This window comes from Maylandia zebra, linkage group LG1, assembly GCF_041146795.1.
Source record: "Maylandia zebra isolate NMK-2024a linkage group LG1, Mzebra_GT3a, whole genome shotgun sequence".
Classification (NCBI taxonomy): Eukaryota; Metazoa; Chordata; class Actinopteri; order Cichliformes; family Cichlidae; genus Maylandia; species Maylandia zebra.
Genome location: NC_135167.1, coordinates 22260362 through 22275407, shown reverse-complemented (window position 1 = coordinate 22275407; position 15046 = coordinate 22260362). Strand labels below are relative to the sequence as shown.

General features: G+C 41.3%; 1 protein-coding gene across 1 annotated transcript in view; it reads right to left on the bottom strand.

The window, feature by feature from the left end:
- Positions 1–1248: 1248 nt before the first annotated feature.
- Positions 1249–15046, bottom strand: part of strc1 (stereocilin 1) — a 35997-nt gene continuing 22199 nt past the window's right edge. The window contains exon 29 of the mRNA XM_076883351.1: positions 1249–1974. Coding sequence (XP_076739466.1) covers positions 1880–1974 — 95 coding nt within the window. The 3' untranslated portion in view covers positions 1249–1879. The remainder of the gene's footprint in view (positions 1975–15046) is intronic.

Here is a 15046-nt window from a genome sequence, read left to right as displayed (position 1 = left end):
TAAGCCTTAATTTTAACTGAATCTCATAAGGGAGTATAATAAAGTATATACATTAAAAATAGTTTTTAATCATTCTTGTGGAGAAAGCGCAGTGCCTCAGATGTATGATATTGATGGGAATTGAAATGGAAATGGTGATCAATAATTCCTCAGCGATATATTAAAATAAATAATATTTTTGAAGGAGCAAGGTTGAGCTGGAAAGGATGTGCAGCAGGTTAGGGTGATTGAGATAGAGATGGAAATGTAGTAATGAATAAAGTTTGCTGAGAAAGTGGAAAGGCTACTTTGAGGAGCTCATGAATGACGAAAATGAGAGAAAGTTGAGGATAGATGGAGGACAGTGAATGAGGAAGTGCAGAGGATTAGTAAAGAGGAAGCAAGGAAAACTATAAATAGGATGAAGAGTGAAAAGGCAGTTGGTCCAGATGACATAACTGTGGAGGAGACATCCAGGAGAGGGGGCAGTGGACCAGATTAGAGTGTGAGAGGATGCCTAGGGGATGGAGAAGAATTGTACTAGCACCCATTTTTAAAAATAAGAGTGATGTACGACCCCTAAATGAAGCAACTGAAAGAAGAAAAGGAATTCTTTATACGACCCTTGCAAATGTGATTAATATCCAATTACCTATTGCAAAAAATCTAGTTTCATACACTCTTTCTTTTTTTTTTTTTTTTTTTTTTTTTTTGGCCTGTCCCGTTTGGCTCTTTTGCCATCAGAATTGTTGTCTAAAGGCAAAGAAAGATGCCCAACGGATTTACTTTACCAAACTGACCATCCCAGCCTTGCCGTAATGGTCCATTACCTATAATATCCAATTACCTATTGCAAAAAATCTAGTTTCATACACTCTTTCTGTTTCATCATCAGTGATCATGATTTTGACTTCATTCCTTATTTGTCTGTTACTAAATATGATAAGCTTTGTTTTGATCTGATTTATTGCTAATTTCAACTGTATTCAGAAGCTATTCCAAACTTTTTCCACGGTATAAACAGTTTAGAGCCCTCCTTGTTGAACCTCACAATGAAACCGGAGTTATTATTTATTTGCACACAGTGGTATCTATCAATGTGGTAGCTATTTAACCAATGTGCCATCCCGTTGATACCGTTATCTCCGGTTTTATCTTTAGTAATCTGTCATCTCTAGTGTCAAATGCTTTTTGAATGGTGAACAGAACTGTGGGTAAGACTCAGCTCTGTTAACAAGCAATAAAGCAATAAAAAGAGTCAATCAGAGGTAGATTGGTTCAGTTTATTGATCATTTAGATTCATTTTAATCACACCACCAATTGTGCACAACAGTACAAAACTCACAGCAACAACAGATCAAAGTTGATCAATACTAATACAATCAGGCCCTACTAAGTATTGTTTTGTAATCAAGATAACTCAAAATAGACAGATATATAGAAAGTGTTATCACTATTACTCACATAAACCTATAGTTCCCCAAAAATAAATAACTTTGTACAACAGATTTCTCTCATAATAACTGCACAACAATTATATTCTAACCTTTATCATTTTTAAGTATTATTTCTAGGTATGGCATCCCTGAGAAGGATATATATGGGACAGTGTTTAGATAGGTTTGTACAAAAATAAATAAATAGTCTAGGATCTGTGGGTATTAGATAGACTTGCTGATTAAAACAAACAGCTCCTACTCTCTCAAACTGTTAACTTTGTTCTTTCAGTGCTAAATGTTGATGGTAAAGTAATAGTTATGCAAGATCAATTACAGTGTTGGTAAAAAAAGAGTACGGAAAGCTTTAAATGCTGTTTATTTCAAAGAAATACAGCATTGCGCAGAAAGACAATCATCATGTGGATGAGGGGGTCTCCTGATTCGGCTGGGGTGAACGAGGTCATGTGTCAGGGCAGAGCAGGACGGTCAGCAGCATCAGCAGTCCCAATAAGAGACACAGGGGGCTGTGGCTCAACGCCAACCCCAGTGACCTCCCTACAGGAATTCAGCAAAAGCATTACAAATGTAGAGCTATGCAAAAATATAGTTCAGGCAGATTATCTGACTTAAAATATCATTAACAAAAAAAATAATCACAGTGAAAAATGACAATCACATCACTGTAGGCACTCTCTTCACACCTAGAGTATCCATGCATAGCATATCCAGCAAGGCATAATGTTCATAATCTCAGTTAGAAAAGAAAGCACACTGGAAACATCTAGAAGTACAATGAGAACAAAGTGCTGAAACCAGCAAGCAAACAACAGCAGCTATTGTCAGCCTTGATTTTGGGAGTCAAATTACAGTAATAATTTATACACTCACAGGTCACTTTATTAGGTATAGCTTGCTAGTACTGGTTTGGTCCCCTTTTGCCTTCAGAACTGCCTTAATTCTTAATTCCTCACAGATTTTGGTCTATACTGACGTGATAGCATCACACAGTTGATGCAGATTTGTTAGCTGCACATCCATAACGCGACTCTCCAGTTTTACCACATCTCACTGGTGTTCTACTGGATTGAGAGCTGGTGAACTCCTCCTACTGGAAACTGCCATCAGAAGATTGTACACTGTGGTCATAATGGGATGGATGTAATGAGCAACAGTACTCAGTCAGACTGTGGTGTTTAAATGATGCTCACATGGTACTAAGCGGCTCAAAGTGTGTGGAAAAAATGGGCAACAGGAGCAGAAAACAACTCTTGTCAGCTAGGAACAGAAAACCGAGGCTAAATTTCACACTGGGTCATCCAAAATTGGACAAACAGATTGGAGGGTCACAATTTGGCTTAAAAAGCATGGAAACACAAAAACGATTGTTGGTTCACTGTGTTCAAAGTTCAGGCTGCTGGTGGTGTGATAGATATATTTCCGTACCACACTTTGGGCAGGTTAGTACCAGCTAAGCATTGTTTTAACAACACACGCCTACCTGAGTATTGTTGTTGATGTGTCATGTTCATCCCATTATGACCACAGTGTAATGCACTATGTCACAAAGCTGAAATCATCTCAAACTGGTTTCTTGAGCATGACAATGAGCTCACTGCACTAAGAAACCCTCCACAGACACTAGATCTCAATCCAATTGAGCACCATAGCTGGACTGGCCATCGGGCATACCGGGCATTTGCCCGGTGGGCCGCTGGCGATTTTTTGGATTTTTTTAGGAAGGGTATATATAATGAAAGGTGTTGGATTGGCCAATTGGTCATGATCGACTCTGGGCTGGACCAATTACAGCCGAGGAGGCCGGATGCACCCTCTCCCTTGTTTAGCAATCACGTGATTTTCGCGCATTGCATGCCGGGAACTCGTGGCAAAACAATCCAAGCATTTGCAGCACCGCAAAACGTTCATTCTCCGGTTCCAATGCCTTCTTGTTTTTTCTTTGACGTACAAAAAGGAATGTACAAAAACAAAAGGAGAACAATGCCGGTCCGTACAAAGACAGACTCGACGAAAGGACAAAGAAAAGATACGAGGAAAAAATCAAAGGAGTGAAAGGGTTAGACCCTTACGAGCACACAGAGTGGACAAAAGACGTTAGCGTGCTGCCCAACTTTCACCACGCTCATATTTATAATTATACGGTTCTTGGAGTGAGTGCATACACTCATGAAGTTTAGTAACTTCAGGTCACTGCAACAAGCCCAGGTACAGTTTACCGACGGATGGGTACAGGACCTTGAAATGCACCGTGTAGAACGAAAGACCATCGTACGAACAAAGGTAAGTTTACCAGTCTCACAAATCGTCTCATAGATACACATTCGTTAACCGTTTATTACCATAACCTTTGAGCTCAACGGTAATTAATTAGTAGTGGAAATAATTTCTGGTAGCATTACAGAAATGTAGCAGTGACAATAATATTGTATGCTGTAATCGCACTGGACAATTAGTGATACAAAACAACTGTTTTATCCTGTGAATAAAAGTATATATTTTTGTCAATGTACCATGGTAATAACAGAAGCGAAACGCAATATTGTGTCAGGACAATTCACTATTTATGCACAATAAACACAATAAACAAAGGAGCATAGCGCAACAATTTCTGTTCAGCGCCAGACTTGCTTGTAACCTATATCACCAATTATGTTAAGAAAAATGACGTATTAACTACTACAAAACTCTGACCTTTGTGGGAATGCTTGGAGCAGACTAACATGTGAGCTGGAGTGTTGTGAGACGTTATATTTGGTATATCCAGACCATCCACCGCGGTAAAGTGAGCCGTCATTTGTGAGCCGCGGTCAAGCCAGCCGCCTCCTATCCGCCGCATAAATTTCCTTGCGCTTTTACACCAGTCTTTACGGTAGCGCCTTTTCACTTTATGTGCCGATTGAAAGACTATACCCGCGCGCGCACAAATTACAATGTAGCAGCCCGATACAGTCAATACAATTATGGAAATGTCAGAAATTCATTAAAAATCATCCTGAGTAGTTGAGGTCCAACTTTCAACACATCCCCCCTCTGGGACACCTACTGTACCTGTGTGCCAGGTTTCACCCAGATTTACTGTAGAATTCCTCAGAAATTAATGGAAACATTTATTCAATCTAATACAGCCAATGCACTACAATTGTGTCAATTTTCAAAAATTCATTAAAAATCATCCTGAGTAGTTGATGTCCAACTTTCAACAGATTCCTTCTCTGGGACACCTACTGTACCTGTGTGCCAAGTTTCATCCAGATTTACTGTAGAATTCCTCAGAAATTAAAGGGTACTTGTATTCAATGCAATACAGCCAATACACTATAATTATGTCAATTTTCAAAAATTCATTAAAAATCATCCTGAGTAGTTGATGTCCAACTTTCAACACATCCCCCCTCTGGGACACCTACTGTACCTGTGTGCCAAGTTTCATCCAGATTTACTGTAGAATTCCTCAGAAATTAATGGAAACATTTATTCAATCTAATACAGTCAGTACAATAGAATTATGTCATTTTTCAAAAATTCATTAAAAATCATCCTGAGTAGTTGATGTCCAACTTTCAACACATCCCTCCTCTAGGACACCTACTGTACCTGTGTGCCAAGTTTCATCCAGATTTACTGTAGAATTCCTCAGAAATTAATGGAAACATTTATTCAATCTAATACAGTCAGTACAATAGAATTATGTCAATTTTCAAAAATTCATTAAAAATCATCCTGAGTAGTTGATGTCCAACTTTCAACAGATTCCTTCTCTGGGACACCTACTGTACCTGTGTGCCAAGTTTCATCCAGATTTACTGTAGAATTCCTCAGAAATTAAAGGGTACTTGTATTCAATGCAATACAGCCAATACACTATAATTATGTCAATTTTCAAAAATTCATTAAAAATCATCCTGAGTAGTTGATGTCCAACTTTCAACACATCCCCCCTCTGGGACACCTACTGTACCTGTGTGCCAAGTTTCATCCAGATTTACTGTAGAATTCCTCAGAAATTAATGGAAACATTTATTCAATCTAATACAGTCAGTACAATAGAATTATGTCATTTTTCAAAAATTCATTAAAAATCATCCTGAGTAGTTGATGTCCAACTTTCAACACATCCCTCCTCTAGGACACCTACTGTACCTGTGTGCCAAGTTTCATCCAGATTTACTGTAGAATTCCTCAGAAATTAATGGAAACATTTATTCAATCTAATACAGTCAGTACAATAGAATTATGTCATTTTTCAAAAATTCATTAAAAATCATCCTGAGTAGTTGATGTCCAACTTTCAACACATCCCCCCTCTGGGACACCTACTGTACCTGTGTGCCAAGTTTCATCCAGATTTACTGTAGAATTCCTCAGAAATTAATGGAGACATTTATTCAATCTAATACAGTCAGTACAATAGAATTATGTCATTTTTCAAAAATTCATTAAAAATCATCCTGAGTAGTTGATGTCCAACTTTCAACACATTCCTTCTCTGGGACACCTACTATACCTGTGTGCCAAGTTTCAGCCAGATTCACTGTAAAATTACTCAGAAATTAATGGACATTTATATGCAATTCAATACAGCCAATACACTACAATTATGGAAATTTCAGAAATTCATTAAAAATCATCCTGAGTAGTTGAGGTCCAACTTTCAACACATCCCTCCTCCGGGAAACCTGCTGTACGTCTGGGCCAAGTTTCAGCCAGATTTACTGTAATATTCTTCAGAAATTGCAGGGAACTTATGTTCAGTGCAAGAAAGGCTGAAAGACGACCACCACTGAACAAGACACACAAGCTGAAACGTCAAGACTGGGCCAAGAAATATCTCAAGACTGATTTTTCTAAGGTTTTATGGACTGATGAAATGAGAGTGAGTCTTGATGGGCCAGATGGATGGGCCCGTGGCTGGATTGGTAAAGGGCAGATAGCTCCAGTCTGACTCAGACGCCAGCAAGGTGGAGGTGGAGTACTGGTTTAGGCTGGTATCATTAAAGATGAGCTTGTGGGGCCTTTTCGGGTTGAGGATGGAGTCAAGCTCAACTCCCAGTCCTACTGCCAGTTTCTGGAAGACACCTTCTTCAAGCAGTGGTACAGGAAGAAGTCTGCATCCTTCAAGAAAAACATGATTTTCATGCAGGACAATGCTCCATCACACGCGTCCAAGTACTCCACAGCGTGGCTGGCAAGAAAGGGTATAAAAGAAGAAAAACTAATGACATGGCCACCTTGTTCACCTGATCTGAACCCCATTGAGAACCTGTGGTCCATCATCAAATGTGAGATTTACAAGTAGGGAAAACAGTACACCTCTCTGAACAGTGTCTGGGAGGCTGTGGTTGCTGCTGCACGCAATGTTGATGGTGAACAGATCAAAACACTGACAGAATCCATGGATGGCAGGCTTTTGAGTGCCCTTGCAAAGAAAGGTGGCTATATTGGTCGCTGATTTGTTGTTGTTTTGTTTTTGAATGTCGGCGAGGATTCCGCACGGCACTCCCCTCCATTCACCTCGCGAATCTCCGCTCTCTTCCAAACAAAGTCGATGAATTACTGCTCTTAAACCGGACTAACAAGGACTTTGCACGCTCTGCTGCCCTCTGCTTCACTGAAACCTGGCTCAGTGAGCGAGTCCCAGACGCTGTCTTAAATCTGCCGGGCTTCCAACTTCACCGGGCGGACCGCGAAACAGAGCTCTCAGGGAAAACAAAGGGTGGTGGAGTCTGCTTCTACATTAATGAAGGTTGGTGTACTGATGTCACAGTGTTACAGAAACACTGCAGCCCACACTTGGAAAGTTTTCTCATCAACTGTAAACCTTTTTATTCACCGCGGGAGTTTTCTTCCTTCATGCTGGTCGGAGTTTACATCCCTCCACAGGCCAACGCGAACAACGCACTGTGCGAGCTGGCTGACCAGATTACTACCCTGGAGAGGAAATTCCCGGATTCCTTTACAATTATTCTTGGGGATTTTAACAGAGCAAACCTAAACTACGAACTCCCTAAATACAGACAGCATATAGACTGCCCCACCAGGGACAACATCATACTGGATCACTGCTACACCACTCTAAAAGATGCCTATCGCTCTGTGCCCCGGGCAGCTTTGGGACATTCTGATCACTGCATGGTCCATCTTATTCCAGTTTATAGGCAAAAACTCAAACGTGCCAAGCCTGTAGTCAAAACTGTGAAGAAGTGGACTAACGCAGCAAAGCAGGAACTGCAGGACTGTTTTGACTCCACTGATTGGACTGTTTTTGAAGCTGCATCTGAGAACCTAGATGAGCTCACGGACACTGTGACATCATACATCAGTTTCTGTGAAGACGTGTGTGTGCCAACAAAGACCTTTTGCACATACAACAACAATAAACCATGGTTCACTCCTAAACTCCAACATCTTCGCAAGGCCAAGGAGGACGCCTACAGAAGTGGTGACAGGGTCCTGTACAAGCAAGCCAGGAACACACTGACCAAGGAGATCAAAGCAGCTAAAAGGATCTACTCCCAGAAGCTGGAAGAACGGCTCTCAGCCAACGACCCTGCATCAGTGTGGAGGGGCCTGCAGGAAATCACCAGCTACAGACGCCCCCCACCCACTATTGAAGCAAACAAAGACCTGGCCAACGAGTTAAACACTTTCTATTGCAGGTTTGAGACGGACAGACTCCCACGCCCCACCCTCCCCTCCCCAGGGACATTGCTTCAGACATTGACCCCCAACACACCTTCCACCTCTCCCCCCTTCACCCTGCCCCTCCCCAATCAAGACTCAACGACCACCCCCACCCTCCCCAATCCAGACTCAACGACCACCACCACCCTCTCCATCCCAGACTCAACGACCTCCACCACACCTCTCACCCCCCTTTCCTCCTCCCTGAAACTAAGAATACACACTCAGGATGTGAGCCGACTATTCCAGAAACAGAAGCCCAGGAAAGCCCCCGGACCAGATGGCGTCTCACCCTCCTGCCTCAAAACCTGTGCTGAACAGCTGGCTCCCATCTTTACTCGCATCTTCAACAGATCCCTGGAGCTGTGTGAAGTTCCCTCCTGCTTCAAACGCTCCACCATCATCCCTGTTCCCAAGAAACCCACCATCACAGGACTGGATGACTACAGACCTGTCGCCTTGACGTCTGTGGTCATGAAATCCTTCGAACGACTGGTGTTAGCCCATCTGAAAGACATTACAGGCCACCAGCTGGACCCTCTGCAGTTTGCCTACCGGGCAAACAGGTCAGTGGATGATGCAGTGAACATGGGGCTGCATTACATCCTGCAACACCTTGACCGCCCGGGAACTTATGCCAGGGTCCTGTTTGTGGACTTTAGTTCGGCTTTTAACACCATTGTGCCTGAACTTCTTTCCTCCAAACTCTCCCAGCTCAGCGTGTCACCAGCTACCTGTCAGTGGATCACCAGCTTCCTGACAGACAGAAAGCAACAAGTGAGGCTGGGGGAGATCACCTCTGAAACCCGGTCCCTCAGTATTGGTGCCCCTCAAGGATGTGTCCTCTCACCACTACTGTTCTCCCTCTACACTAACGACTGCACCTCCAATAACTCTGCTGTCAAACTCCTAAAGTTTGCAGATGACACCACTGTCATTGGCCTCATTCAAGATGGTGATGAGTCTGCATACCGGCAGGAAGTTGAGCGGCTGGTACTCTGGTGCAGTCAGCACAATCTGGAGCTGAACACTCTTAAGACTGTAGAGATGACAGTGGACTTCAGGAGACATCCCTCAACTCTGCTCCCCCTCACCATATCAGACAGCCCTGTGTCGACTGTGAAGATCTTCAAGTTCCTGGGTACAACCATCTCCCAGGACCTGAAGTGGGAGACCAACATCAACTCCATCCTCAAAAAGACCCAGCAGAGGATGTACTTCCTGAGACAACTGGGGAAGTACAGTCTTCCACAGGAGCTGCTGATCCAGTTCTACACTGCGGTCATTGAGTCTGTCCTGTGCTCCTCCATCACAGTCTGGTATGGAGCAGCCACTAAACAGGACAGGAGCAGACTGCAGCGGACTGTACGGGCAGCAGAAAGGATCATCAGCGCCCCCCTGCCCTCCATCCAGGATCTGTACCTCTCAAGAACCAGGAAACGGGCAGGGAAAATCATCGCAGACCCCTCACACCCTGCACACAGACTTTTTGATCTGCTGCCCTCTGGCAGACGGTACAGAAGCCTGCAGACCAGGACCACCCGACACAGGAACAGTTTCTTTCCCCTCGCCATCTCCCTTCTTAACAGTTGACCTGTCACACTGCTCCCACTGCCAGACTGCAACTGCACCTTATGTACATTTTGTAGTATTCATTCCACCTCATTCATTTCTGTATTTTATGTATATAAGTTTAGATTCGTTATTTATAGTTGGTTTACATAGCTTTGTGTATGTATGTGTAATGTGTATATATAGACACTTATGTGTGTGTGTGTGTGTGTGTGTGTGTGTGTGTGTGTGTGTGTGTGTGTGTGTGTGTGTGTGAGATTTACATTGCTGTGCTTGAGAGCCACCATCTACCAGAACCAAATTCCCTGTATGTGTCTGCACATATACTTGGCCAATAAACACGATTCTGATTCTGATTCTGATTCTGAGATGTATATTTGTGAATGTGGAGATGTTATATTGGTTTCACTGGTAAAAATAAATAATTGAAATGGGTATATATTTGTTTTTTGTTAAGTTGCCTAATAATTATGCACAGTAATAGTCACCTGCACACACAGATATCCCTCTAAAATAACTAAAACTAAAAACAAACTAAAAACTACTTCCAAAAACATTCAGCTTTGATATTAATGAGTTTTTTGGGTTCATTGAGAACATGGTTGTTGTTCAATAATAAAATGATTCCTCAAAAATACAACTTGCCTAATAATTCTGCACTCCCTGTAGGTCTGTTGACAGAGCTCTGTACAGGTCTGCTCGAGCTGACCTGAAAAGGGGTCCCACCTGTCCAGCAACAACACATGGCATGGAATAATAGACATCATAAACCACAGAGGCAGAACTGTGAAAACAGAAAACCTGAGTGTGCAGCTAGCAGAGGACATAAACAGCTTCTTTGCCCGCTTTGAAACACCACAACAGCAGCATTCATCTGCCTCAGCCCTGCTCCCATCCTCATCCTCACCTGGTTCCTGCACCGCTCCATTCACTGTAACGGAGCACGATGTCAGATGAGTGTTCCTAGCAGTGAACCCCAGGAAGGCGTCCAGACGGAATAAGTGGTAAATTGCTAAGACCATGTGCCCACCAGCTCACCCTCATCTCCACCAGAATCTTCAACCTCTCACTGGATGAAGCAGCCATCCCATCCTGTCTAAAATCAGCCACAATCATCCCAGTACCAAAGAAGTCTCCCATCACCAGCCTGAACTATTATTGCCCTGTGGCCCTCACACCGGTAATCATGAAATGCTTTGAGAGACTAGTCCTTCAGCACACCAAGGATTACCTCCCCCCAGAATTCGACACCCACCAGTTTGCATACCGTGCAAACAGATTCACAGAAGATGCCATCACCCTCCACTCGGTGCTGAGTCACCTAGAACAGCGGCAGAGCTACGCCAGAATGCTCTTTGTGGACTACAGCTCACCCTTCCACCACTCGCCCATTGAGAGCCTACTAACTTACTGCATCACAGTATGGTACAGCAGCTGCACTAAGGCGGATAGAGCCACCCTCCCAGCATGTTTGCAATGAGTAGGAGATGCTCTGTATCTCACTGTACAACTGTATAGTGACAAAGGTATTGGGTTCTTTTCTAAAAATTGCTATAAACAGAGGAACCCAAACTGATGAAAAGTGGCGAATATTTTTTTTCAAATGACTATTTTTAGTGGATTTTTGATATAGAAGCAGAATGACAGAATGTTAAAAGAAGTTACTTTTAGTCATTCTAAGCTGGGCATTGCGTTCTCTGGCTGTTCAAAGCCATGGAACTTTAGACTTTCCAAGCAAATAATGATGGCCATACTGATGTTCTTTTCAGTACATTTTACTTTATGTTCATTTTCATTTTTATGATGTTTCTATTTTTACATAATTCCTCCCACATAGCAAAATTGGTATGGCCTGGATCTGTCCCACACAATGTGCTTACACATGGCCTGCGTACCGCAAAGAATGACGGCCCTATGGTGGCCCAGATCTGGTTTACCAGAGGTGGCCCACACATGAGCCAGCACAAGGCCAGTTGCAGACACACTGCTGGCCCTGTGCTGGCCCAGAACAGTTTCAGCTCTGGCCCCAGATGTCAGCCTAATGTGTACCATAGCCATGTAAGCCATGTAATAACAACATGTGCTGGAACATAATAGTGCAAAAGTAACATGACGAAACTCTGTTCAGACAGTGAATGGACTGATTCTTATACAGCACTTTTTTACTCACCCATATTACTCAAAGTGCTCTATACAACATGTCACATTCACCCAATCAGGCCAAATGTGGCATGCCATCACATAAACAGTGCCATCTTACCATGCCAGAAGTCAGCCAGCAGTGCCGGCTTGACACCAGATCCAGGCAAGACCCGTCTGCTATGTGGGATGACTTGTTCTTTTGGCATTTTAGTTGTGGATTATGTTTGGACTGTGTCTCTTGCCCTTTCAGTATTGTTTCCTTGTGCTTCTAAGTGTCCCTTTGTTTCTTTTTAGGTTATGTAGTATGGGTTAGAGATATTTTGTATGTTGTTTTTGTTTAATAAATCCGCCTTTTGGATTATTCCCTGATGTGCCTGAGTTCTGTTATTTAGTGTCACTTTGAAAGGACACACATCCAGCATTGACATATAATTGTTCTTTCAATTTTTGATAAAGATTACAGTGAATTGAGATGTAACTTGGCCCAGAGGTACAGTAGGACGCCCAGAGTAAGAAAGTGTTGAAAGTTGGACCTCAACTATTATGGATGATTTTTAATGAATTTTTGAAATTTCCATAATTGTAGTGTATTGGCTGTATTGAATTGCATATAAATGTCCTTTAATTTCTGAGGAATTTTACAGTGAATCTGGATGAAACTTGGCACACAGGTACAGTAGGTGTCCCTGAGGAGGAATGTGTTGAAAGTTGGACATCAACTACTCAGGATGATTTTTAATGAATTTTTGAAAATTGACACAATTGTAGTGTATTGGCTGTATTAGATTGAATAAATGTTTCCATTAATTTCTGAGGAATTCTACAGTAAATCTGGGTGAAACCTGGCACACAGGTACAGTAGGTGTCCCTGAGGAGGAATGTGTTGAAAGTTGGACATCAACTACTCAGGATGATTTTTAATGAATTTTTGAAAATTGACACAATTGTAGTGTATTGGCTGTATTAGATTGAATAAATGTTTCCATTAATTTCTGAGGAATTCTACAGTAAATCTGGCTGAAACTTGGCACACAGGTACAGTAGGTGTCCCAGAGGGGGGATGTGTTGAAAGTTGGACATCAACTACTCAGGATGATTTTTAATGAATTTTTGAAAATTGACATAATTCTATTGTATTGACTGTATTGAATTGAATAAATGTTTCCATTAATTTCTGAGGAATTCTACAGTAAATCTGGGTGAAACCTGGCACACAGGTACAGTAGGTGTCCTAGAGGAGGGATGTGTTGAAAGTTGGACATCAACTACTCAGGATGATTTTTAAGGAATTTTTGAAAATTGACACAATTGTAGTGCATTGGCTGTATTAGATTGAATAAATGTCTCCATTAATTTCTGAGGAAATCTACAGTAAATCTGGATGAAACTTGGCACACAGGTACAGTAGGTGTCCCAGAGGGGGGATGTGTTGAAAGTTGGACATCAACTACTCAGGATGATTTTTCATGAATTTTTGAAAATTGACACAATTGTAGTGCATTGGCTGTATTAGATTGAATAAATGTTTCCATTAATTTCTGAGGAATTCTAGAGTAAATCTGGATGAAACCTGGCACACAGGTACAGTAGGTGTCCCAGAGAAGGAATCTGTTGAAAGTTGGACATCAACTACTCAGGATGATTTTTAATGAATTTTTGAAAATTGACATAATTCTATTGTATTGACTGTATTGAATTGAATAAAGTACCCTTTAATGTCTGAAGAATTCTACAGTAAATCTGGCTGAAACTTGGCACACAGGTACAGTAGGTGTCCCAGAGGGGGGATGTGTTGAAAGTTGGACATCAACTACTCAGGATGATTTTTAAGGAATTTTTGAAAATTGACACAATTGTAGTGCATTGGCTGTATTAGATTGAATAAATGTCTCCATTAATTTCTGAGGAAATCTACAGTAAATCTGGATGAAACTTGGCACACAGGTACAGTAGGTGTCCCAGAGGGGGGATGTGTTGAAAGTTGGACATCAACTACTCAGGATGATTTTTCATGAATTTTTGAAAATTGACACATTTGTAGTGCATTGGCTGTATTAGATTGAATAAATGTTTCCATTAATTTCTGAGGAATTCTACAGTAAATCTGGATGAAACTTGGCACACAGGTACAGTAGGTGTCCTAGAGGAGGGATGTGTTGAAAGTTGGACATCAACTACTCAGGATGATTTTTAATGAATTTTTGAAAATTGACATAATGCTATTGTATTGACTGTATTGAATTGAATATAAGTTTCCTTTAATTTCTGAGGAATTCTACAGTAAATCTGGATGAAAATTGGCACACAGGTACAGTAGGTGTCCCAGAGAAGGGATGTGTTGAAAGTTGGACATCAACTAATCAGGATGATTTTTAATGAATTTTTGAAAATTGACATAATTCTATTGTACTGACTGTATTAGATTGAATAAATGTTTCCATTAATTTCTGAGGAATTCTACAGTAAATCTGGATGAAACTTGGCACACAGGTATAGTAGGTGTCCTAGAGGAGGGATGTGTTGAAAGTTGGACATCAACTACTCAGGATGATTTTTAATGAATTTTTGAAAATTGACACAATTGTAGTGCATTGGCTGTATTAGATTGAATAAATGTTTCCATTAATTTCTGAGGAATTCTACAGTAAATCTGGATGAAACTTGGCACACAGGTACAGTAGGTGTCCTAGAGGAGGGATGTGTTGAAAGTTGGACATCAACTACTCAGGATGATTTTTAATGAATTTTTGAAAAATGACATAATTCTATTGTACTGACTGTATTAGATTGAATAAATGTTTCCATTAATTTCTGAGGAATTCTACAGTAAATCTGGATGAAACTTGGCACACAGGTACAGTAGCTGTCCTAGAGGAGGGATGTGTTGAAAGTTGGACATCAACTACTCAGGATGATTTTTAATGAATTTTTGAAAAATGACATAATTCTATTGTACTGACTGTATTAGATTGAATAAATGTTTCCATTAATTTCTGAGGAATTCTACAGTAAATCTGGATGAAACTTGGCACACAGGTACAGTAGGTGTCCCAGAGGGGGGATGTGTTGAAAGTTGGACATTAACTACTCAGGATGATTTTTAATGAATTTCTGAAAATTGACATAATTCTATTGTATTGACTGTATTGCATTGAATACAAGTACCCTTTAATTTCTGAGGAATTCTACAGTAAATCTGGATGAAAATTGGCAC